This window comes from Patagioenas fasciata, chromosome 6 (genome assembly GCF_037038585.1).
Source record: "Patagioenas fasciata isolate bPatFas1 chromosome 6, bPatFas1.hap1, whole genome shotgun sequence".
Taxonomy (NCBI): Eukaryota; Metazoa; Chordata; class Aves; order Columbiformes; family Columbidae; genus Patagioenas; species Patagioenas fasciata.
In genome coordinates this window covers 38,988,690-39,014,768 of record NC_092525.1, presented here as the reverse complement: position 1 = coordinate 39,014,768, position 26,079 = coordinate 38,988,690, and the positions used below count along the sequence as shown (strand labels likewise).

The following is a 26,079-nucleotide window of genomic DNA, read 5'->3' as shown; positions in this document are numbered from 1 at the left end:
TCTGTGTGATTCTGTAATTCTAAGCCTATCTCATCTTACCCGGGCAAGGCCTGATGTTGCACATGATGGAGTCCAGGGCACTGCCCTGGCAGGGCCTCCCGCCGTGCTGAGCCGCGGGGCTGCTGCACGTTCTGCTTCTGCTCCTGTTCCCTTGGCCGCAGCTCCTGGAACACTCTTCCCAAAGCCCCCACTCCGACCAGTTGCCATCCACTACAGAACAGAAAACCCCACAGTTTTAATTAAAATAATTAAAGAAAAAAAAATTGCGGTATCAATTAAAGAAGCACCTGGGCAGGGCTTGTTGTGGCAGCTGCGCACGTCTGTGCCGGGTCCCTCGCAGCTCCTGCCACCGTTTGCTGGGAGAGGGTTGTTGCACTGACGGACTCGCTCCTGGACACCTTGCCCACAAGTCACGCTGCAAGGTCGCCACTCCAGCCAACTGGAAAATCCACCATGCACTGCAACGGGAACAACGATGCTGTTTGCAACGTGCTTGTGCTTAGAATTCTCTTAGATTGATACAGCCCAGTGAAAACTGCCCTTTGTAAGCCACACGAGGAAATCCAACTCATTTCACATCTTCACTACTGCAGAAATATCTTCCTACAGTTCAGAGGATACTTCAGCTGCTCTGAAATATCGCTTATCCTCCTAACTGCTTTTCTTTAGAGGTACAATGAACTTAGTATCATGCTCTGAGGATGAGATCTAGTCCAATATCCTTTCGTTATTATTTATGTCTCTCCATCACACCCATCTGTCTTACACAGAGTATGACATTAAGCAGAAACCCACTGACATCTCAGACCAGATTTAACACGTGCCTAATGCGTATATGCAAGATAAGACAAAATATCCATAAAATATGGATAAGATAAAATCTTGATTGCATCTATTCACCATTAATGCTGTCATCTACCAGTTTGCAGTCACTATCCCATATTTTGCACACCTACCCTGGACAGTCAGGGGTACTCGAACCAGAACAGATCCCATGAGATTCCTCGCTACACACTCGTACTCAGACGTATCTTCCTTCCGTGCCGCGACGAGACGCAAGGAGCCGTTAGACAGGACAGTCACTCTCTCGTCACTCACAATGGGGTGACCTTGGCGGGACCATGTGATGGTCGGAGGGGGCTCCCCGTGTGCCTGACAGTGCAGCATCGCTGTGGCACCCGCTTCAATCACTGTCCCTACCGGTTCCACAGTAATGACAGGAGGACCTGCAAGAGAAAGGCAAGAGTACAAGGTTACATTTTTTTTCATTGTATCGAATATTAAAGGTCCGGTCAGAACAGGGGCAAAAAATCTTGTCTGTTTACTTTGACTAAAACTATTATGGTTGATCTTCCACTGTCAAAAGGGAGGCTTATATGCAAGTTAAAATGACAAAAATAGGCTATTTTTAATATGTAGCAAGCTGAGGAGCAAAGTTGAGATTGAGGCCTGACTCCATGAGTGCACAGTCTTCTTGTACTGCTAAAATATGTTGCTTTTCATAAAACCTGCAGGAAGGCGCTATTAATCCTGTCCAGAGGCAACTAAGATATAACAGAGCCACACTGCTTGAGACTGTAACAGAAGAGGCATATTTGGAAATTCTACCATCAGTGAAAAAATAATTCCAAAATAATGCTTTCTGTAAAAAATAAAATACTGTCAGTAAAAACCAGGATTCATCTCACATAACTTTGTTAATGGGAAAGAGTCTAGTTTAACCCAGTTGTAGAGACGTCCTCTCCAGTCAACCAAGAGGAACAGGCCCTCTCAGAAGTGATTCACCCCACTCTGAGCTGGTTTCTTGGATGAGCCTGAATCACCTCTACGTGCTTCTCATCTTTGACCTCAATCACTAGCTTAAGCCAGACTTAATGAAGACAGACAAGATGAATCTTAACCCACAGTGCAGCGCCCAACCTCCAGAACTCAACGGGAGCCGCATGCACCTATCTAGACATAGGTCACCGCTAGTGGCATCAAACTTATTGCTTTGGGTCTTACTCTGCAATGTCAGTGTCAGGCTGCGTTCCACCGCGCCAGCCTCATTGGTAGCCACACACTTGTAGTCACCAGCATCTTCGTTCTTAAAAACAAAAAACAAAGAGACAGCAGGTACATAAGGCGGGTTTCTGTTTGCAGTGCACCTCCTCTAAGCGAATTTTCTGCAACACAGTGTGTTGCACTCTGGATATTCAGAAGCACACTGATATGGAGTATCTCAGAGTTTTACCTTTATTAACATGCAGCTGATATTGTGAATTATTTTTCTTATCCATTTTTTATTTCCTTCAACGGTTTAATTCTGAGGATCAAATATTTGTTGGTTTTGGTTTTGTTTTTTTTACTTAATTGAACTCAAGGTAGGTGCCGTTTTTAACCCCATTTCAAAATCCAAGCATTGGTTTATAGGGGCAAAAACGGGTCTTGCCATTCATATTAGGAATTCAGATGCTAAGAGACTTGCACATGGAAAATGCAATTTCTTTTCAGCTGACCTGTGTAGAACCCACAATCTTTCAAGGTCCAAAGCAAAATTCCCATTTAACTGTGCACGACCAGGATTTCACACACCAATTAATATGTACATTCAGTCTTTTTGACAACTAAAGAGAACAACAGCCCCACAGGGTTTTTTTGTCACAATAATTTGAATCTAATTCTAGCCTGAATTAAAACAACAGTTGTTAGATGTAAAAGTAAAAGTGGATTAAATGTCTGGCCTCACTCTTGCAAAGCACTGTTATCTGGAACACCTTTACTGATCAAGTACAACACAACAACACAGCGTAATGGCGTGGGGACTCACAACAGTGCCGTAGATGGCGAGAGAACCGTTGTTCAGCTGCTGGATCCGATTGCTAATCTGAACGCCAACTCCTTTTTTGCTCCACTGGATGGTTGGAGGTGGATCTCCCCTGACTTCACAATTCAGCATCGCGTTGCCACCCAGGGGTTCAATTCGGCTGGAGTGATAATCCCCTTTGAAGACTGGAGGCTCTGACAAAACAAGTGATGGCAGAGAAAGAATCAAAATCAAATGCCCTTAATGAAATTGCTGGAAGGGATCATTCATCTCTGACTTCCTGAAGTGTGAATTTCAACCTGTTTTGATGTTTTTCCATTTAGCCATAGACAAGGCATCAAATACTATGGATAATGGTTTTAAACTGAAAGAGGGGAGATTTTGATTAGATATAAGGAAGAGATTCTTCACCATGAGGTTGGTGAGACTCTGGAACAGGCTGCCCAGAGCCCTGTCCCTGGAAGGGTTCAAGGCCAGGCTGGACAGGGCTTTGAGCAACCTGGTTCAATGGAAGGTGTCCCTGCCCATGGCAGGGGGTTGGACTGGATGATCTTTAATGTCTGCTCCAACCCAAAGCATTCTATGATTCTATTGTCAAAACCGACAGCTGTGTGACACTGTCCAATAGTGACCGTAAGTACTGTTATTTTACATACCTTTGACATACACAAACCCAATAGCTTTGATGGAGCCAACTGTGTTTTCTGCTCTGCACACATAGGTACCAGAGTCATCTTTCGACACTCTCTCGATAACAAGCTCGCTGTGTCCATTTACGTCATCGTATTGTGCTGAAGGGAGAACACGCAGTAAAGGGTCACTGCACGGATTTTAAACTTCTGCATCTCGGTGACTGCTTTGTCACAAGCCTGTTTGAATTACAGCGTGGTTCAGCCACACAGCTCAGTGGCACTGGGCCATTTCATTTCTGAGACAGCCCAGAAATGCACTGAAAAGTCGCTGGTAGGACATCTGCCCACATGCCAGTATTCACTGAAGCTGTCCCTTAATTTCAAGCTTTGTGCACCTGCATTCTATGAACTGCTGAGGTTTCTTCATATTTAAGAGAAATAGCGTAAGTGGTTGGATGCTGAGTAAACGTCATCAGATACTGAATGTTTTTAATGCGTTGCATCAGTGGCTACAGAAGGGGAACAATTTCTTAACCATGTTCCGTACATCTTTGTCTCAGAGGCAAATTAATTACATGATTGTGTAATACTGAAGATATTCCTCACAAAATCACCACCTAACAAGTTTGTTCTCTCTAGATATTTTTTCTTCCTTATCCTAAACTAATTGCAATGCTGGGGGTGCGGGGAAACAACTCGAGAGTGAAATGACCACTAAGAGCTGGTGTTACCCACCTGGAATGATGTTATTGTTAAAGGTCCACGTTATTTTGGGTACAGGTATCCCAGTTGCTTTGCAGGTTAATCTGAGCTGCTCTCCTTTAGTCAAAGCGACATCTCCTGGAAGTTCAGTGAATGCTGGCAGTACATGAACTATCAGGGTGACAGCGTGCGTGTCTTCCCCAGCAGCACTGTGAGCAACGCAGGTGTAACTGCCGGAATCTTCAGGCTGAAAGGAGGCATGTTGGGGAAATTTCAACTGTGATATATGCTACACAACACCACCTGTATATTGATACCAGAATCTCCAAAGGTTTGGAACAAGCATTCAGTAGAAATGCTCATCTGAACTCTTTCATGTCCTCTAAATTTGAAAGATGACCTACACTTCTTTTTATCCTTCCTGACAACTTATCACTACACATTTTTCACAGATACTTTACACCACAGTGGAAAATGAAAAATTTATAAAGTCTCTGGAACATTAAGAACAAGAAAACAAAATAAAACAAAGACTAATCCAGGAGTGAAGAGAAGCAGGGTCTTGTTACTGCCAAACTTGACAAGTCATAGCTTAGATTTAGGAAACTTACAACAACATTGTCCAAAATGAGGTCTCCATCTGGCACAGCCTGGTATTTTCCTGCTATCTCTGTTAACAGCATATTGTCCTTCTTCCAGGTTATTGTTGGTGTCGGAATCCCCTCCGCCACACAGGACAGAACAGCCCGGGAGCCCTCTGTGGCCGTGTACTGCGCCTCCGTACTGCCAATCTTGGGTGGAACTGAGAGGAGGATTATTAAAAAGATTTACCTGTACGTATTATTCAAGTATTACTGTAAAAACATACAATACTGGACTGAAAAAATCATTGCCTGCATCTTCTGTGTTGTTTCTTGTCTCTATCAATGACATTAAGAATGCCGGAGAAATGTGGGAAATACTTTTAACAAAGTGTAAACCCAGCTAAGGAAATGTAATGTTCTTCCTAAGTTCAAGCAACTGGCTGACACTACAACCCAATAAAACTCACACATTAAGCAGCACAATTTTCCTGAAAGTCACATCCTGGCTCCTCATAGAATCTCATAGAATGTCAGGGGTTGGAAGGGACCTCGAGAGCTCATCCACTCCAATTCCCCCGCCGGAGCAGGAACACCCAGCTGAGGTTCCACAGGAAGGTGTCCAGGCGGGTTTGAATGTCTGCAGAGAAGGAGACTCCACAACCTCCCTGGGCAGCCTGTTTCAGTGTACTGTCACCCTCACTGATAAGTTTCTTCTCAAATTTAAGTGGAAGCTCCTGTGTTCCCATTTGAACCCATTGCTCCTTGTCCTATCATTGGTTGTCACCGAGAAGAGCCTGGCTCCATCTTCCTGACACTCACCCTTTATATACCTGTAAACATTAATGAGGTCACCCCTCAGTCTCCTCTTCTCCAAGCTCCAGAGCCCCAGCTCCCTCAGCCTTTCCTCACACGGGAGATGCTCCACTCCCTTCAGCATCTTGGTGGCTGCGCTGGACTCTCTCCAGCAGTTCCCTGTCCTTCTGGAACTGAGGGGCCACAACTGGACACAATATTCCAGATGTGGTCTCACCAGGGCAGAAGGGAAGAACCTCTCTGACCTACTGACCACCCCAGGTATCATTGGCCTTCCTGGCCACAAGGGCCCAGTGCTGGCTCATGGCCACCCTGCTGTCCACCAGGACCCCCAGGTCCCTTTCCCCTACACTGCTCTCCAACAGCTCATTCCCCAGCTTATACTGGAACCCGGGGTTGTTCCTGCCCAGATGCAGGACTCTACACTTCCCCTTGTTATATTTCATTAATTTTTTCCCCGCCCAGCTCTCCAGCCTGTCCAGGTCTCTGATGGCAGCACAGCTTCCAGTGTCAGCCACTCCTCCCAGCTTGGTGTCATCAGCAAACTTGCTGACAGTCACTTTATTCCCTCATCCAAGTCACTGATGAATATATTGAATAATACAGGCCCCAGCACTGACCCCTGAGGCACTGCACTAGATCCAGGCCTCCAACTGGACTCTTCCCCATTGACCACAACTCTCTGGCTTCTTCCCTTCAGCCAGTTCACAGTACACCTCACTACCTGGTCATCCAGATCGCACTCACTCAGTTCAGCTGTGAGGATGCTGTGGGAAACTGCTGTGGGAGACCTGTGGCTCACCCGTCACAGGTTCACGCTGTGCCAACACATGTTGCTCCCGTCTGGCCCCACTTACTGTGCACGGTGAGCTCCATGCCAGCGCTGCTGGACCCCGCCGCGTTGGCTGCTATGCAGGTGTACCGGCCCGCGTCGCCGGGTTGCGCAAACACCAGCTGCAGCGCGCCGGTGCTGAGGATTCTTCTTCTCATGGACTCTGTTATCTGCTGGCCATCTTTATGCCAGCTGATCTCTGGCCCTGGGTAACCTTCAGCCTCACACTGCAGAGTGACAGACTGATCAACAGGGACGACATATTCCTTGAGGTGGGACTTGATCACAGGAGGAACTGAAAAGAATTTTACAATTTTTTTAAAAATAATCAGATGTTGTAAAATGTACGGAATGCTTCAGTTCTTAGTGAAAATAATCCTAAAAGCATACTTGGATCCTAAAGTAGACAGACAACTAAAGAGAATAAACCTCCTGGGCTCTATTCAGAATCACATCAAAGAGGAAAATATCAGGTCCATTTCTATTGCCCAGAAATGTGTTTTAACCAGCAGAAAGTATGCACAAATTTCTTGGCTGTAAATCACTAGAAAAGTGTAAAAGTTTATTTATTTACCTTGAACTTTCAGTTTGATCTTCCCCAGAGCAGTGCCAGCTGGGTTCTGAGCAACACACATGTAAGTGCCAGCATCTTCAACAGTTGATTTTGCAATCTGTAAACTGCCACTGGGAAGAACCATGTAACCATTGCCTAAAACAAACAGAAGCAAAAAAGAACACTTTTTTTGTTGTTTCTTTTTTTTTCGAGGGGGGGCGGGACGTGAGTGTGTGTGTATTTTGTATTTTTGTATTTAAATAAACATGTTTCTTATATCCAAGTTTGAATACTCTGGAAAAAAAACCTGTTGTGATGACGTTGATGCCCTCCTTTTGCCAGGTTATTACAGGTCGAGGTGTACCCGTTGCTTCACATGGGAGCAGAATGGGGTTGTTCACAATGACGTCCAGCACCCCCGGCTGAGTCTGGATAACTGGTGGTTCTGGGGAATGAAAGCAAAAGGAAAATACAATAGGTTTAACCTTCAAGGTTAGAAAATATACAAGATATTAAAATCGCATAACCTGAGAAAGCTGAATGAGTAATGGCTGTAATTCTGTCATCTTTATGAAGAGCTCAGAGGAAGTGCTCTTAAATACAACAGACGGGCTCAGCATGATTATGGGCACAGAATATGGCCTTATTTCATGCAATTTCCCATCACATGCATTTTAACTTACAAAAAAGGAAAACACAAAAACCTTACAAAAATAAAATTCAGCAGCATGGACTGGGGGGCTCTATCTGGGGTCTGAGAGTTGTATCATGCAGAGTAGTGTCTTTGCGATTAATCTCTAATTCAGTTGAGCAAGACAGTAGTGTCGGTGCACTCTGCCCTCACCGTTACTCTGCAGCATAGGGATGTATTCAAAGGCAGCGTTTACTGACAGAATGAGCCTTTTTTTCAGGTTCCCATCTTACCCTGGACGTGAAGCGTGACGTGACGGTGAGCGGAGCCAGCGGTGTTGCGCGCCTCGCAGGTGTATCGCCCCGCATGGGCCAACTGAGCGGCGGGTATGTCAACAGCACCTGCGGCAGAGAGAGCGAGCGTTAGAACCTACAGCAGTATCCTGTATTCACAGAAAAACTGCCTTACAGCATCCATCAGAAGGGGTCTGTATTTTTATTCTAAGAAACTGGAGATTGATTGCATTTAAGTTAATTATTTTCTCAATCACACCCTTTCACTGGTTCTCTGTGGCTGAGCTCCGGTCATGCACAGTACCTGAAGAGAGAATTCTGTAGCCATCTCCTCTGGGAAGTAACTTCATGCCATTTTTGGTCCAACGAACTGAGGGGGCAGGAACCCCTGAGGCGGTGCAGGAAATCATTGCCGGAGACAGCTTTGTTACCAAAAGCTCTGTGGCTTCATCTGCTATGGACGGGGGCACTAAAAATGAAGACGAGTGTAAAGGTTACTTGTCCGTTTTCATTTTTATGAATTTTCGGAAATAACTTAGCTTTCTTGGGAATACCAGAGACTTATGGACATCAGTAACATAAAAGAATGATATAAAAATCTCATCTCAGTGCCCCAAAGACATTCTGGGTGCCGTACACATGTAATAGCAATATCCCCTCTACCTTGAACAGTGAGCTCAACTGCTCTTTGATCTTCTCCTGCATCATTTGACACAGAGCACTCATAGACAGCAGTGTCATCCACAGTGGGAGAAATGATTACTAAGGAACCTGAAGATAGAAGTCTGAACAAAGAAAAGAGAAGAAAGTAAAAGCCATTGAAATACTTCTTTTCTTCTCAGGCAATCAGAGCGCTGAAATTGCTGGCTATACAAGATTACATTTGAGCACGGCTAGATTTTTATAGCGCCAAAATCATCCCTGAAAACTTTAAACCCACAGTGAAAAGAAAACATTTCTCACCTGTATGTATTCTGGTTCTGGTCAACACTGAGCAGATGCCCATTCTTTTTCCAGCGAATTGCTGGTCTGGGAATTCCAGTGGTTTCACAGGGCAAAGTGGTCTGCACGTTTACAGTAACTGTAATGTTCGTCTGTCCAGGAGCAATAGTTGGAGGGACTAAAGACAAACAAAGCCTAATTATTCAGAATAATTATATATACGTGCACACCCCACCCCTTACCTATATAGAGAGAAATGAACAGCCTTGATTTTTTTATAAAAGAGTAAACTGACAGTAGTAAACTTACTAAATATATAGCATAGGATGTATCAAGTCTTTCTAGATCCAGTGCAAAAGGAATAAGTATTTTCATTTCATGAACACCTGGGTTGTATTCCCAAGGCTATAAAGGGGCTGAACTTAACATTGGATCTAGCAGAACAGAAAATATTTAAAACCAAAACTCTTTACCAAGAACCTGCAGATCGATTTGCTTGCGTTCTGTGCCAGCTGCGTTGGTTGCCATACACACGTATCTTCCTGTGTCGGTAACGTGCGCTGAGTGGATGTGTAGAGACCCGTCCTCTGCCATGGAGTATCTGAAACAATGCCTTATATTGTTTCCACTATCCATCAACAGAACCATAGGCTATCCTGGTACCGTGGAAGGAAGAGACTCAGGGTACCCAACAAAAAGCCTAAACGTGCGGTGGCTTAATTTGGGCACAGGGAGTTTTCTCGTGTTTTGTGCTTATTCTGACTTCACTCTTTCCCAGTGCATCTGTTTTCCAGAGAAATTATGAAATCCAGCTGACACAGTGATTTCACATAAATGATGACAGATTTGCAGAAAATATCCAAAAGCCCTTTTTTATGGTTTCTCATTTAGCCTTAAGAAACCCAAATTGATGCTTTTACATTTTCTTGTTTCTTTGAAATGTAACTGAATTCTTTAGCATTTACTCAGTTCTAGAAAATACCAAAATCTTTCCCCTTAAAACAATCCGAAGATAGAAACCATTCACTATAATAAAAGTTGGTGCTAGAACACGCATAGAAGTTTTACATATTAGAAACTACAGAGCACACTTGAGTAGCTTTTAGTCTGCATTAACTGCTTGGCTTCATCCCAAAACTGTATAAAAAAAAATAAAGATCTTTCATGTTTCCTGTTCATAATCTGTAATATCAGAAGAATTATTATATTTTGTTGTCAGAGGAGGCTTTTTTGTCCTTTTTAAGAATAAAAGGATGAAACGTTCGGTACCGCTATGAAAAGTTGTTTGTAGAACACTTTTTGTTACAGTTTCCATCACAGTGTTTTCCACCTTTGGGTCTAGTCAAGATGATAGTTCAAATATTAGTTCTGATCTGTGAAAACAAAACTAATTCACAAGCAGCAGACACCTAATTAAGCTTTCTGCAGCTAATAAATTCTTAAGAATTAATGAATAATATTTATGCTGACTTTTAGACAATACCTTGTGTTGTTTCCAGTAAAAACAGCCCCATCCTTCCTCCACGTAACTCTTGGGGTCGGTACTCCTTCTGCAGCACACTCCAGAACAGCAGAAGCATTTAATCGCACAGCAGCAGTCTGAGGACCACTTCGGATCGTAGGAGCCACTGCAAAGGGAAAATCACTGGTAATACAAGGAATAAACCTTGTGCTGCAATGACTGAAACTAAACACATGAAAACACAGGTGCACTAACAGATATATGAATGAGTGCAATGACAAAAACAAGTTTCTTACCATTTTGTGTAGTGCACAATAATTGGCCGTGATGCAGTAGGGAATGAAAAAGAAAGTTTGTCTGAAATGCGCTGTAAAGATCATCTTTGAAAGTTACTGCAAAGGTTATCACATAGCTAAAACAGTAAAAGAGCTCAGCGTGTTTAATTCAGTACAATAAGGCTGTAGTGATATCCTTGTTTCATAATTAAAAATTAAGGAGAAAGAAGAATTTTAATTGGACCAGTAAGGAGAGTCACTAGGTGGGCATAGTGTAATGCAGGTACATATGGTTGGGTTGTGAACAGACAGATACAGGAAAAAAGTTTCTTATCATCACCTGAGTGTGAGAATAGAATAGTTTCTCATCAGACCGGAGGTGAGAAAATAAACAGGTTTAAAATTACTTTCAGGACAAATATTGAGTGTGTAGGGCCCTTCAAGCCCCATCTCCCTGCTGTCTCTTGCTTACAGGTGCAGAGAACAAGCCACAATTTTCAAATAACTTACAAAACTGGTGGCCAAGCCAGCTATGAAACCGAGTACCCCAGGGTGCCAGCCATGTGCTTTTAAGAATTTCTCTACATTTGTCCAAAAGCATTTCTCAGTCCTAGATTGGGACGTTCACTCACATCCTGATTCGGGATCAGGATGATGGCTGGATGCCCAGCACCCTCCAACAGCAGTAGTGTCTTTGCAAATAATCTATAATTAGTAGGACAGAGGGATGGAGGGAGAGCCCCAGAGAGTCCCCAACAGGTCCTTTAGCCGGAGGGACAGCTGTGGACTCTGATGGTGGCACACAGAACACAACACACACAGTTTAGACACAGCCTAAGCGGCCAGAGCTTGGCTACAAAGAGACTCCTACTGCTTCCTTCTTGCCATTTAAACTCCTGCAGAAATATCATGGAAAGATCAAAATGCACAAGACCGCGTCCGTGATTTTACCGTGTACTGTCAGCAGGAACTCCCTGGTCGTTTTTCCTGCGATGTTACTTGCCACACACGTATAGCTCGCTGTATCGCTGAGGTCAGCGTTGTTGATCTGCAGGTATCGCCCGCTGGAGAGGATTCGAACCCGAGGACTTCCCTAAGGGAAAGAGAGTTTGACAAATTTAACTCTTATCATTGTTCTCTTCATTAAGACAGACGATTCTGTCATTGCAGAGTAATAAAAGCCATGAAAGTAGGCAGAAAATAAACCAGAGACTGAATTAGTTGCTGGCTTAACTTTGTTTACATCTGTTAACATAATAGGGTAAACAAAGTTTTAAAAAATTATCATTGCTTAGTGGTTTTCCCTTGGCACCCCTACTTGGATTTGTGCCTGCATAAGACAGCTTTTTGGGGTTACATAGCCAAAGGGCTTTTGTGTTTTCATGGAAAATCCTATAGCACACAATGAATTTATTGATTTTTTTAAATCCATGTACACTACAGGCAGAAGAAATATGAGATTTTCTACACTGTTCTTCAAACATCACAGTCTTGATCAGGTGGGAGGCAGCACAAACTAAGTTTCTTAGCCAGCATTTCTCACAATGAGGATACTGCTCTTCTCAGCTCCGTGACGGCTCCAGAGCACCTGCTAAGCAGCCCTTTGAACTCAAAGCTTTTTTTACCACAACCAGTCTGGGTCAGATCTGCACAAACGACTGACAGTAATATCAACGACAAGGGTTCAAACATCTGATAAAAAAACAGTAGAAAAAGAATAGAAGCTCAAACTTTTCCAGTAAGTGCTACCCACACTTTCGATGAAATAAATGGAAAGCTGCTGTTCCCATCTGCTCTTTTGGCTGGAAGCTCTGAGAACAGCAGCTACAACAGAGAGGAGAAACTCCTCTGGGTCTGCACTACTACCCTAGCAGGCAGGGCTCATATGAGGCACCAACTTGGTAAGACTACCAGTGCTGAGTAAAAGCGGTGCTGGAGCCTCACAGGTGAAATGTGGGTTACAGACAGCCAGATTTGGGGTAATAACTGGGATTTCCCATTGAGTACACAGCCTGTGCTATTAGTTTCTAAACACAGAGGCATATAGGTGACAAAAAGCAGGCAATGAAGGGATCATTTACTGCTTATGCTCTACTCATGGTATGGCAGAAAACCCCACCTTTGAGAAATTCAGCAATTCTTTCAGTGTTTATTTAAAGCCAGATTAGGTCAAGATGCTCCTACCTACTTTTCGTAACACTCAAAGTGCATTTCCAAATCCATGAAGAGTGCAAAGACTCCAAAGCACCTAGAGGTTAGATCTTTCTACAGTTCTGCTATCAAAACTGGTGGGGCTGCAGCATTATAGCATTAAACGTACAGATATCTAGAAGAGACCTCAAAACGTGCACAGTGCAAGGCAACAGAACCAGGAGGAATGACACCCTCCACCACAAAGCTGTTTTACAAGAAGCAGTGATGATTTAAATTGAAATAACACTGCAACCTGAAAACCTGACTTTCTCCAGTCCGCTCTTGTCACTGTGAAACCTGAATTTTTCCCAGATGAGGAGGATAATACGCCCCAGAGGATCTCTACTTCTGCACATGAGGAGAGCTCTTCCCCAGTTGCTTAGTGTTAGTAGGTTATTGCACTTCCTTGAGGTTGAGAAAGCACCCGGGCATTCAGGAGGACACTAATGTTTTCCTGGTGTCTGGAGTATGTATTTATATAAAGCTGGAGAATGAAAAGGATGGTGTGGAACAGAATAAACCTGAGTCTGCTACTTAAATGACACATGACAAACCAAGTCTAAACTAAATGTGTAACTTAAATTCAGTGCTGGAGAAAAGCCGACTGTAGAGATTGAAATTCCCTACTCTATTATAAACCAAAAGGCAGGGACTGACCAAGCAAGGTGACTCAGCCCACAACACACTGACATCAATTCATGAGGCATGAGAAGACAAAAGTGAATTCACAGGTTGTCAGCTGAGTACATACATCTATCATAGTGTTCCTCTCGTGCTTTGTTTTCTGGGGAATATCTGCAACAGCGGCTTCTTTTCGTGGTTTATTTTCATTAATTACTGCTTTTAAAACACAAGCTTTCCAAGGAACACAGAGGGAAAAAGTATTCACATACTTAACTTCCAAGCCTTGTTCAACCTTGCTTTCTTAAAAAATTATATTATATATATATATATGTATAAATCACCAGCCAATTAAAGAATTAACCATTCAGAAGAAGAGTGTTTCTGTAGAACTAGTTAGTTCTTGTGCTATATTCAGGTAACATTCCCTAGCAGCACTTGGTAAGGCATGATTGCCCACTATGTTCTTATGTCTTCCACTAACATTTCATTCTTCTAAATTTACAACAGAGAACGAGGCTGAAGAATGGCACGTCAGAAGGAAAGCACATAAGCAGAACTTTGGGCAAAGACTACTGATGGACTACAGTTAGAGGAGATACAATTAATAAGCTGAATTTGCATCCTCTTCATTAACGAATAAAGATCAATTGAGGAAAAAATATCAATTAAATAAGCTCAATTAATAACTGAAATTAAGTGTTTCAAACTGAAAGCACCTGGTTTCTGAGTGATCCCAGAGTAGAGGATGCAAAGTAAAAAATTATTTTTCTATCAACCACCCTCATCTTGCTGTCTCTCAACCAGCAAAGGCTTGATGCCTTAACATGGGACTACCTGGAATTCTGGGTGAAAAAGATGCACTTGATACAAAACTGTGGTGAATAGGAACCCATTTTTTTTTTTTTCCAACGTTAAGAACTTTAATCCTTTTCTAAATGCTACTAGAATAGGAGGATGCATAATATACCCAAAGGAACATGTTGTGCAGTCTTTTCTCAGCTACCTTTCCTGGGAAGCCATTCAGGAGTATACCAAAGGCTTCTAGCATTGTGCAGAGGATCCAGGAGGAGCAAGGGATCCCCCTAAAGGAAAAAAGAACAAGTAACAGCGGGATGGCCACTTCACACGTGTCCCGGCTTCAGGGACTAGTCAGGACTAACTGTGGGTGTGCTGGGGCTACTCGGCTGCTCTTGAATTCAAAGCTCCAGAACTCGGACTGCACTGAAGGGGCGACTGAGCTGAATAAGAAACCTCGAGCACTGTGTGTAAAAAAACTAAAGGGAGCAGAGGAAGAGTACAAATAGCGTAACCACTATACCTCTAAAACTTCTCCATTTTTGAGCCAGGAGATGGTGGGAGGTGGCACAGCATCTGACTTGCATTCCAGTATAACTTGTCTGTTCTGCAACACGGTCATGTCCTGTGGACCACTGGTACCAGCAATGTTAGGAGGAACTGTTGCAAAAATTAAGGCAAAAAAAAATAAACACCACACATATGAGTTACCATTAAGATCATTCACTGAAAATTTCCAATTTATTTCTTAAATATAAAATAAATGCAAAGCTATAGTATCACTAATTAGTTCTGCTTTCCAATATCTGTGTTAAATATATCACATTTGTACTGATGAATTTGTTTCTTAGGTCACACACTGGAAACTATTACACAAATTAATTTAAAGTCCATTCTCAGTGAGATGACCAGTTTTTATGCCAGATGGAGCAGAAATCACCCAAGTTCCATCAACTGTTTATCAACAAACATAGGAGATATAATCTTCAAAAAGAAACCTGAGGCATATGGTAGTAATGCAGAAGTCCCATTTATACTTCCTTTACTGTCATTACATTTTAGGTATTAATTTCTAAATACATTTCTTACCTTTTTCTACTGAAAAACTAAGATGATCATAGATATCAGTATAATTCACATCCTTTTTCAGCAAGCACAACAAATTGAATCCAACTGAATACTGATACCTATAACCTTCCTAGGAATTCAAAATGTAGGATTTGGAATTATAACAGAAATCAGATGCATCAGGTGGAACTTGCTCTATTAATTGTGTATCATATTCAGAATAGTTACCCTTATCTAAAAATGTTAATTATGATCATATGGTGTGATATAATTTTCTCAAAACACCAAATACTACTTCTTTATTAATATGTAGCTTATTTAATGAGATACTAATACATACCTTAGTAGTTTATGGTTTGAGGAATTTTTTTTCCCAAAATTAAACTTACCATGCACCCTTACTAAATATTCCTTGTCATCATCTCCTGCTGGACTAGATGCCAAACACGTGTATCTTCCTGTGTCCTCCACCTAGAAACAGATCAACAACTTCAGCAGAAACCTCAGAATATGGGAACAGTTCAGAAAAACTGAAATACAAACATTGATGACAACATAGAACAGACAGCACTTAAATGCAAACAAAATAGAAAAGGAACGCCTGAAAATAAATTAATAAAGTTATTGAAGACTTCTTTATTTTTCCATGCTGGGATTGTACAGAGATGGTTTCAGAGCTGCAGGACCTCAAAATCTCTCTGGATAATGTGTCTGCAGCAAGAACTCTTCTATTCGTGGTGCTGCCTGAGTTTATTGGGCAGGTTTGTGAAGGTTATTTTTCCCTGGACTGGCTTTTTTTCCTTGTCCAAATTCATCCGATAGTCTTTGTATCGTCTTTATTTAGTTTTTCTTAACTTGCACACAGATGGCTGCAAATGCCACTCTTCTCTGCAAGCTATGGTTTATACATGTGCAAAACAAACATAATAGGAAAAAGGTTGAGGAGGAAATGTAAAATACAAAAGAAGAAAAGCAAGAGATAGCAATAATAGGCAGGAAATGGACAAGAACAGATTATAGATACAGACTAAAACCAGAAATGAAACCAGAGAAAGACAGGAATACCAATAAATAAAAAAATGACAGAACACTGAAATGAACTTGAAGTAATAACTCTCAGAAGAGGAAGAAATGCTTGAGCACTCTCAAGCCCTAATACCGGTGCTTGTTCTGCATGGGAAAATACCTTCTCCAACCACAAATGCAGGTGGATGATTTTATAGAGGCTTTTTATGACACTTCTTAGGATGATCCTAACAGCAGGCAGTTCCGTTTGCAAAGCTGAGCCTATTTCGAAGCATATACTCTACCTGAGCACTGGTTATTCGAAGGACGTCTCTTAGGATATGAACATTATCATTCTGCAGAAGTGGGCGCCCGTCCTTCATCCATGAGATTTTGGGGACTGGAATGCCAGAAGAGACACAGAGGAGTTCCAGCGGGTTGTTAACGACGACAGAGAGCTCTTCTGCTTGATCTGAACCGTTGATGTGAGGCGGTTCTGTGGAAGGAAAAACGTTTGAGTCCTTCGTTGACTCAAAAAGCCTATAAAACATGATACACAGCCTTGTGCTTAGAGTTGGTAGAATTAGCTTACATTAGTATCATTTCTGACTGTGTTGTGAACCCACAGAGTATCTCATGGAATTTCCACCTGCCTCTCTGAGTTGGAATTATTCGTTCGAAAATGTTTTCATAATCCAAGGTAAAATATATTATATAATATCAGTGAAAATTTTTATTAGTCCTTTACCTGTTGTGCCTTCAACTGTGCTGTCAACCTGTCAAGCTGAATTTCTACTAACCAAAGCCAGTTATTTTAAACCAAATTACTTTGTAGATTAGTTTACTATTAATTATAGCATATTTCAGTAACCCTGAAACATTGGGAAAAAAGATAGATTATATTCCATTTCCTTATTTCTGTCATTTATCACAGTAAATGTTTCTTGAAAGTACTCCTTATCCCCAGAGACTTTAATTGTCCTGAGTAGATACTCATTTACTGCTCGCACTTTGTTTAACTGAAAGGCGAACACTTACCCAGCACTTTTAGGGAAAAGTGCTTGCTGATGTCTCCAGCTTCATTGGATGCTACACAAGTGTATTTGCCTGCGTCACCGATCTCCGCTTTTACAAAATGAAGGACCATTCCTTGGTTACTCGATGTCAGGTGAGCTCCCAGGCTTAAGGGATGTCCATTTTTAAACCAGGACATGGTGGGGACAGGAGTGCCATCCGTGAGACACTTCATAGAGGCTGAACCGCCTTTCACTACAGTCACATCCTCTGTTGCTCCTGCGTTATCCAAGCTCGGTGGTACTGCCGAGAAACAAAGATCTGATTCATGCAGAGTACAACCCAGATGTTAATTCTGAATATGAAATAGTTGGAATTTAGCCATCTTTTTGCACTTCCTCACTTACACTCATGTTTAGCATGTGTTAAAATCCACTTAGAAACCATACATTATGGGTTCCAATTCAAGTAAGGACTCTTCTAGTGTTAAAAAGCTTTCCATTAAAAAACCCCACCACATCGAAAAGTTAATGTTTCCCTAATAACTACCTATGTAAGATATATTTGTGGCTGGTTGCAACTTTGCGTTGGTCAGAAAGAAAACCGAATATTAGGTTTAAGAAATAAGATTCTGTACATAAAGCACTTCAAAGAAACTCACCAAAAACATGAAGGCTGTAATGTTTGTTGTCCACTCCGGCCCTGTTAGATGCTACACAAGTGTACACCCCAGTATCAGATATCTGTACTCGGGCAAGCCTAAAGAGAAAATCATTTTAAGCAAGCTGTAAACAGAATGCATTATCTTTATTACGATACGGTTTGGATCAAATGTGATTCTTGCTTCCAAAAACACTAGCAGAATTGTGCTGATAAAACAAAAGGGAGCAGAAAACTTGGCTAGTTAAAAAAGATGGAAACCAACCTGAGGATCTGCCCAGCTGACAGCAGCCTGGTTTGGGAGGAGATGGACAGAGGAAGGCCGTTCTTTAGCCAGTTTATCTGTGGTGCTGGGGTTCCAGTAGCAGTACATTCAATATTCAGGGAGGTGTCCAGAAGGGCAGTGAGGTCCTCTGCCTCATCTTTATTATTGGCTATTGTTGGAGGAACTACATTTTGTAAATATTGAAAAGGAAGATATTAAAACTGGCTCTTAAAATCATTCCGTATGTGTTACCGCGCACTAAATCCGGCACCTAATGCCCTGCAGGCAATTCAATGAGAAGCTCCCAATTTTTTTAACCAGCAAATCCTCTAACAACAATATTAAGCACTAATAAACAGCCATTTACATCTATAAAATCAGATGCACTTCAGAAGGATAGTAGAATGATCTGTCTGATTGATCAGGTTGTTGCAGACACGAGGGAGCCCAGAGCCTGAAGCTCATGGCAAGAGAAGGACAATGCAGGGGATGGGCTGAACCACCAGATAGGACCTGGCAGTTTGCTGCCACTCAAACTTACCCACTTTAATAAATCTTTAAAAAAGTGAAAGCTAGAATCATGCAAGAGCAAAGTTAGTTCATTAACTTCTAGATGTATGTGCTGACTTAATTTTTAAATATAGAAAATTTTGAAATGCCTAGTTAAGGTTTGTGGCTGATTATTCTAACAGAACTGCTTGATGGGCTTTTAAGTTTTGGTCTTGTGGTAAGAGGGGACTCACTACACACAGGAGGCCCAGCCACAGCAGCTCCACATTCTGTCTGACTGCAGATCCCATCAGGCAGCATGACAGTCACAGAGATAAGACCATTTAAATTGGTTATTGCTTGAACTTCAACTGAGAAAAATTGTCCACAAAAGTCTCCACTGTTGCATAATGCCATTCTGTCCCCAGAAGATCTGATGGGGTCATTCAATATTGTTATTATATCAGTGGTCATCTCTTGCTACTCTGCTTATATTCTAACTGATTCTGAGTCTCTGCATAAGCGGGACAGACACAAAACTGATAAATGCTGCCTATGCAGAACTCGCCCCTCTTTCACATTAGTCATTGTGCAAGGAAAGAATTTTATCCAAAACTCTATCAACTTTTCCTTTAAACAATAAGGACCTTTGACTATTAGTTGCCTATCTTACTACTCTGGGTTTTAGCTGATGTACTTTGATTGGAATTAGCGAAGATAAATTAACACAAGAAGAAAGCAGTATCCTAGTAAATCTACAAGAAAAAAAAAACCACAAACACATCATGGCAAGCAAAATTCCTCTATTATGAAATACACCAAAGGAATTAATTTGTTTAAATTCTGTTTATCCCCAAACACCAGCGATTTCAATCCTTTTGTCGCTGACGGAACATCCTGTGTAATATACAGTGATATCTACAGTACATGAAATTGGAAACACATGACTGTAGTATTACCCTGAAGACAGGCATTCATTTCTTGGCCCTGTCTTGGGAGCGCTTACAAAGACGGGATTATGGACCAGACTGCAGTTCTGCATCTGTGAAAACTCACCATATACATTCAAGTTGAAAATTCGGTCTTCCTCTCCTGCAGGATTAGTAGCCACACAAGTGTATTTTCCTGTATCAGAACCGAGAGCGCTGGCAACGTTTAATGTGCTGCCATCTGGAGTTACTCTATAAGGAAGGTCATAAAATACAGTGAGTTTGTTTATGTATTCCTATGACCTGGCAAATAAGCAGTCACTTTTGCACATTTAAATCAACCATCTCTATCCTCTTGGGAATTCAGCAAGAGAACCATTGTTTTTCTGCAAAATGTTATTATTAGAGATAGTCTAGGAAGTTTTTCCTAGGGATGCCCTGTTTAACCTTGTATTAGGATTCAATTCCAACCAGGCTTTTGAAAAACCTGTAACAAAAAGTACCAAGAGTAAAATGTTTCCATGTCTCAGATTTTCCCCCTCCAAAGGAAATTAATGGAACTCATTGACCTAACTAAGATTTAAGGAACCTGATAAACTTTAATGGAACTTATTAACTGAGAAAGAAATAGATATATACTTATCTCTGTATCAAAGAAAGAAAAAAAAAAATCAAATTAGTAACAAAGTATTTTACAAAAGGTAAAGAGGGAGACAATGTTCTTAACCTAAGACTCAGTACCTCTTTACACTCTCTCCTTAGGGCCCCCTTTTTTATACTTTTTAGGGCTCTCTGAGATTTAAAAGGATACAAGAAGAGAATAGAATGTCTGCTTATTTTTGCTTGCCTTATTCTTTGTAAATCATCGCTGGCAAGGGGTTTTCCATCTCTAAGCCATTGCACAACAGGCGTGGGCACTCCGTCGGTATCGCAGACCAGCTGGATGCTTTCTCCCAGGAGGACGCTGACCTCAGTGGGCATTTCAGAGCCAACAATATTGGGAGGAACTGGAAATCCACGATGGAGGGAAGAGAAGACTCATCAGCAAGAAACATAATTCAACTATAAAAAGTTATACTGCAGTAGCGCGTGAGTATTAGCATTTATTGCAGTACCTCCATTCAAACCTAGTTCAGAAAGTACGTGATTATGTTGTTTCTAGATGGGCTTCTGTAAAGATAAATTCAAAGCCACTTCCGTGATTCCTTAAAACGGCTAATTTACAAAATCAAAGAAACCATGTATCTTTGCCATGATATTTAATATCTACTGTTATCAGCTCAAACAGTGCTTACATGTACAACAATACAACAAAATCCCATTTCACTAAACATCAGAACACACTGTAACAATTAAATGCCTGTTTAAGTCTTGAGTATGTGCTTAGAATACAGGTTCTATGATTCTATTATTTCTGTGATTGCATCAGCCCATCATCCTGTTAACAGCCACACATTGACTTGGTCTGAACCAGCAGCCATGTTTGGCCTGTTCTCCTAAAAACCAAGGATGGCTCTCATGCTATCCATCACATCGAGACTGTCAGTCCCACTAGGAAATTTTGGGCATTTCAAGCAATTTCATCCATATTTGCTGCCTCCTCCTCAACCAGCCACTGCCAGCACAGAAAGGGAGCACAGCAGAAAGCTGGAGGTACTACACCATGAGCATCTTATCGGACATGGGGGGAACTAGTGCAATTAATGGGCACGAGTCATTAGGAATAGAGCAAAACAGACAGTTGTAGCATGAGTGACAATTCCATAATAAATAAGGGGTTCTGAGTTGAGCAGGGGGGGTGTGGAAATTTCATGAGGAAATTCTGCCAGGGTTTTTTTTTGCTATCTCCTATTCGCTATGGCTAAAAAGACAGGAGGCAACATCAGCACTGCTCCAGAAACCACATATGTGTGGTGCTCCACACTCCAACAGCCAGCAGAGCCTGCGTGTTCAGCAGGAGGAGGGATGTGACGAGCAGCAAACACACACAGCCTTCCCGATTGCTTTCAAGTTCTCCTATGATCAGAGATTAAGAATATTCTTTTTCATGCAAATTTCTGACTAGCACTATAATCCTCTAACCATTTTTCCCCACTGGTTGCTGCAGCCACCTGAAAGGAGGTTGTAGCTAAGTGGGTGTTGGGCTCTTCTGCCAAGTAACAAGCCACAGGATGAAAGGAAATGACCTCAGGTAGCACCAGGGGAGGTTGAGGTTGGATCTGGGGAACAATTTCTTCCCCAAAGGGCTGTGGGGCATTGGAACAGGCTGCCCAGGCCAGTGCTGGAGTCACCATCCCTGGAGGGTTGGACAGATGGAGATGAGGTTTCTCAGGGACATGGGGCAGTGCCAGGGGTGGGTTATGGTTGGACTCGATGATCTTGAGGGTCTCTTCCAACCAAAATAGTCCAAATAGTCCAAATTCTCCACTTTTCTCCACATTTACGTTATTTCAGTGTCTCCAGTACAGACACAGTGTCACACTCAACCAATGATTAACCAGTTCTGCTCACGCCTTACCTTGGATAGAAAGCACATAACTTTTCTGAGCTTTTCCCTCTACATTTGAGGCAATACATGTGTAGGTTCCACTGTCTAGAAGCTGAGAGCGAGCAATCTGAAGCTTGCTTCCACCAGATAAAATATGAACTTCAAGAGAATCGGAGTTTTCTGAAAATATGTAAACAAGTAGTCATTCCAAACCAGGCCACTGAGAGCAAACACAGCTTGAGGAATTTTTTTCATCAAAATTTCAAAACAAAACAAAGATGCCAATCAGTTAAGCGTCTGTCTAGAGATGGATGAAGAAGAATCAAAAAACAGACAGCCAATAGCACAGTCGTGCCCCAAAGCGGGGAAAAAGGAGCAGAAAAGAGCGTGAGAGGATGTTACCTATTGGTTTTCCATCCTTAAGCCACACTAGCGTTGGTGGAGGAATTCCAGTGGCATCACATACAAAGGTCACAGGATTGCTGATAGTTTCGTTGACTGACTCTTCCTCAGGGCCTTCTATAGTTGGTGGCACTATTAATTGAATGGAAATGATAAGAATGGTTTGGTTACCAAACATTTTTGTCAACTGATTTTGAATTGTCTACTCTACAGCGTCTATGGTAAAACTAGTATAAAACTATATAAAAAATAGTGCACATAATGCAGAGTATACTCACCATAAACATTCAGATGGAAGTTTTTATCATCTCGCCCTGCAATATTTATGGCTTTGCACACATATTGGCCCGTGTCAGAAACCTAAAATAAATTTTAAAAAACATTATAGAGTCTTATTTAAATGCTACAGTTTAGAGATATTAGGAGCGTTTGCCTCTGTCAACTCAAGATCCTTTTCACAGAACAAAAGGCCTCCAGCAAATATACTTCCTACGTATCGCTAGCAGAACACACCAATAAAGAGTAAAATAATTGCTGAACAGTAAGAGAATAGTGGCAGATGCAGCATCCCCCCAGCCTGACCTACCTCTGCACCCTTGATTCGTAACGTCTGCCCATCTGCTAAGATCTCCACATTTGCAGACTCTGAAATGATGCGCCTGTTCTTGTACCAGGTGATGACTGGTGGGGGAATAGCGTTGGATTCACACTCCAACGTCACGGGGGCGCCCACTCGCACGTTCAGCACCGTCACTGAGGTTCCACTGTGGTCTTTGATGCTTGGGGGCACTGTAGAAGAAACTCAGAGTTATTTCTGCCTCTGTTCTGTGAGAGGGCAGGAAACAACCTAATAAAAATAAATACAAACTACTGAGTTTTTAAAGCAGTAGATATTATTTCAGAAAATGGTAAAAAACAAACCAAGGACAGTCAGGAAACTCTTCTTGTGACTTTCTCCAGCTTGGTTTCTGGCAATACAAGTATATTCACCATCATCTGGTAGTTTGGCTCGAGGAATCTGAAGAGTCCGAGCACCTGAAGGGAGAGAGAAGGCTTGAGATTTGTTCTATGGTTATTATATCCATCTCAAATGCTATTTTATAACTGCAGGTCCAAGAAACTGAGTGTAGGCACTAAATTAACCTCAGATTCAAAAAACCATTGGTTTTTAAGGTACATTAATCCTTAAAGGAAAAAAATCCAGCCAAGAGAACTAAAATTTCAGGGTAAATTTCATTAGCGCTGTTAATTCTAAGTTTGGACCACAAATACTTGGTACCCTGGGCTGAAGAGAATCAGCAGGAGCAGAAATGCCACAGACATTCATGGGATTTATTTAGTGGGCAGCATCGAGGGGTTAAGGAGACCTCAGCACACCAGGATTTCTTCCTGCGAGTTCAGCAGGGTTAAACCAGATTCCTCCTGAAGTCAACGGGAAGGTTTTCACTTTTTGTTACCTATGCCAACAGAATTTACACCTCAGCCTCCAGAACGATTTCTGATTATTTCTTTGGAAGATGAGTCAACATGGCTCAACTTTAATCAATACCTATTACCAGAGAACCTCTGTTATCTGACTTGACCTCTTTTTTTTCACACAATTTATTTCAGTGCTTTCAGTCTGAGCCACTTTTCTTTAAAAAGTGAACCTACCCGACAGCCAAGAAATTATTCAACGCAGTAGGCCAAGCATCTTGTCTACTCACTGGGGTAATACCAAGAATACACTGGCTCGATAAATAATGGTCAGCACCTTTATCAAGACAAAACAGACAGAAATTGAGCGCAAAGGTCTCACCAGGTACAACAAAAGCATTGGCATTTGAACTGAGAGGTTTTCCGTTCTTGAGCCAGCTGAGATCAGGAGGTGGAAAGCCAGTGACCTCGCAAGTCAGCGAGATGAAATTATTCACCACCACAGTCAAATTCTCAGGATTAGCACCGACAACGCTTGGAGGAACTGTGGAGAGAAAGACATTAATGGTACCTACTATTGCGCCAGCAAACAATATTCCACAAGATCCTGATTTACTCAAATAACGCTGAATTGCTGAGTTTTGCCAAGGGGTCAAGTTGCAAAAATCTTTCCCATCCTATGAATGGATCCGCTGGATTTTTGGATGTATCTGGAAATATGACTGAAGTCAACCTAATGGTCATTGCTGTTCCTATACTTCACAAAAAAAGAAATTCTTTAATTTGCAGTCCTTCTGTGCTTGGGATTTGGGAAGGCTAATCAACCTGTAAGAGATCCCACAGATCCTGACTAATGCGTTACCAGTTTTAAAACACCGTACTCATAGGATATTGGTGCATAAGGCAGGAGAGATTAAATTCACTTTGTCAGGATATGTAGGATGACAAGTATCATTTCTTCCTGATACTGTATTACTCCTTTCTGAAATGATCCATTTTCTCATTATGGAGAACCAGAAGTGACTTCTTCTGACGCAGTTCAGAGTTCTTTGGTTAACCAGGCTAACCTGTTGTTTAAAATTCTGGCATGCAAGCATTGCTCTAAGGGGTGCATTTTTAAGCTTACAAGTCCCGGTATTTTTAAAGACAAGAATATTTTGACATTTGACCTTTCTACAAGAACCGTTTAAAATGAAATAACTGTAAATCTCTTGCTTTCAATAAACCCCAAGTTTTCGTTTCCATGTTTTTGCAGCGGGGATCTATAAAACACTTAAGAGGAAAGCAAAAGCATGTTCTTGGCTCTATAGGGTGGAAAAATCATTCCAAAGAACACATGGAATCCTCCTCTTCAAAGACAGAAATGTTCAAGTATTTTGGACCCTATGCCAGAAATGCTCCAGCTGTTTTCTGTCACTTGACTGACACAAAAGAGTCATTAAGACAAGTTTATTGCTCCTTGGTGGCACTGCAGGAACGAGTGGAGTCAACGTAAATGGGTGAATTTGTCCCATATTTTTCAACTTGGAATAACTAAAGGTTATTTCCCTGATGATGAGCATGAAATGCTTGACAAATAACTGGAGAATTCTGATCCGATGACATTTTATAGCGTATTTACTTTTACAGTTACTTTCCCACAGATGTGACTATTGGCAGTGCAAGACAGTGGGCAACTAAATACACAGGGTCAAATCTGAGCTATCTTTTAATGAATTTTGCTTAACTATATCAATGGTAAATTTCAAATCCTGCAGCCCTCATGGCCTGTGCACCACAGGTAATCTACATACAGATACAGTAATGGGCTCTACCTGGGTATTCAGTGGGAATCACAGAATGGACTGGGTTGGAAAAGACCTCAGAGATCATCCAGTCCAACCCTTCGTCCAACTCCAGTCCATTGCCCAGATCATGGCACTAAGTGCCATGTCCAATCTCAGTTTACAAACCTCCAGGGCCGGTGAGTCCAGCACCTCCCTGGGCAGCCATTCCAATGCCCGACCACTCTCTCTGCACAGAATTGCTTTCTAATCTCCAGCCTAAATCTCCCCTGGCAGAGTTGAAGCCCATGCTCCCTTGTCCTATTGCTGACTGCCCGGGAGAAGAGCCCAATCCCCCCCTGGCTAGAACTGCCCTTCAGGTCGTTCTAGAGAGTGCTGAGCTCAGCTCTAAGCCTCCTCTTCTCCAGACTGAACAAGCCCAG

General features: G+C 41.9%; 1 protein-coding gene and 1 long non-coding RNA gene across 3 annotated transcripts in view; one reads left to right on the top strand and one right to left on the bottom strand.

The window, feature by feature from the left end:
* LOC139828320 (uncharacterized) overlaps nt 1–10,036 on the top strand; it is a 66,213-nt gene extending 56,177 nt beyond the window's left edge. Inside the window, exons 10-11 of one of the 2 annotated variants that reach the window (XR_011739829.1) lie at nt 4,840–4,973; nt 7,834–10,036. This is a non-coding gene — a long non-coding RNA (uncharacterized lncRNA). The remainder of the gene's footprint in view (nt 1–4,839; nt 4,974–7,833) is intronic. The other variant, XR_011739831.1, reaches the window with a different exon arrangement.
* The window catches only part of HMCN1 (hemicentin 1), a 186,131-nt gene that overhangs the window by 20,993 nt on the left and 139,059 nt on the right, over nt 1–26,079 (bottom strand). Inside the window, exons 58-89 of the mRNA XM_065841673.2 lie at nt 24,256–24,417; nt 23,379–23,492; nt 23,044–23,246; nt 22,736–22,817; nt 22,458–22,589; nt 22,086–22,235; nt 20,415–20,574; nt 19,695–19,819; nt 18,150–18,333; nt 17,886–17,983; nt 17,249–17,527; nt 16,516–16,706; nt 15,595–15,676; nt 14,661–14,797; nt 11,477–11,618; nt 10,272–10,416; nt 9,262–9,389; nt 8,810–8,966; nt 8,510–8,631; nt 8,151–8,315; nt 7,847–7,954; nt 7,230–7,367; nt 6,944–7,078; nt 6,395–6,664; nt 4,752–4,942; nt 4,174–4,387; nt 3,463–3,597; nt 2,810–3,000; nt 2,005–2,086; nt 957–1,226; nt 288–458; nt 40–210 (exon numbers count right to left, since the gene is read on the bottom strand). Of these exons, the coding sequence (XP_065697745.2) occupies nt 40–210; nt 288–458; nt 957–1,226; nt 2,005–2,086; nt 2,810–3,000; nt 3,463–3,597; nt 4,174–4,387; nt 4,752–4,942; nt 6,395–6,664; nt 6,944–7,078; nt 7,230–7,367; nt 7,847–7,954; nt 8,151–8,315; nt 8,510–8,631; nt 8,810–8,966; nt 9,262–9,389; nt 10,272–10,416; nt 11,477–11,618; nt 14,661–14,797; nt 15,595–15,676; nt 16,516–16,706; nt 17,249–17,527; nt 17,886–17,983; nt 18,150–18,333; nt 19,695–19,819; nt 20,415–20,574; nt 22,086–22,235; nt 22,458–22,589; nt 22,736–22,817; nt 23,044–23,246; nt 23,379–23,492; nt 24,256–24,417 (5,034 nt within the window). The remainder of the gene's footprint in view (nt 1–39; nt 211–287; nt 459–956; nt 1,227–2,004; nt 2,087–2,809; nt 3,001–3,462; nt 3,598–4,173; nt 4,388–4,751; nt 4,943–6,394; nt 6,665–6,943; nt 7,079–7,229; nt 7,368–7,846; nt 7,955–8,150; nt 8,316–8,509; nt 8,632–8,809; nt 8,967–9,261; nt 9,390–10,271; nt 10,417–11,476; nt 11,619–14,660; nt 14,798–15,594; nt 15,677–16,515; nt 16,707–17,248; nt 17,528–17,885; nt 17,984–18,149; nt 18,334–19,694; nt 19,820–20,414; nt 20,575–22,085; nt 22,236–22,457; nt 22,590–22,735; nt 22,818–23,043; nt 23,247–23,378; nt 23,493–24,255; nt 24,418–26,079) is intronic.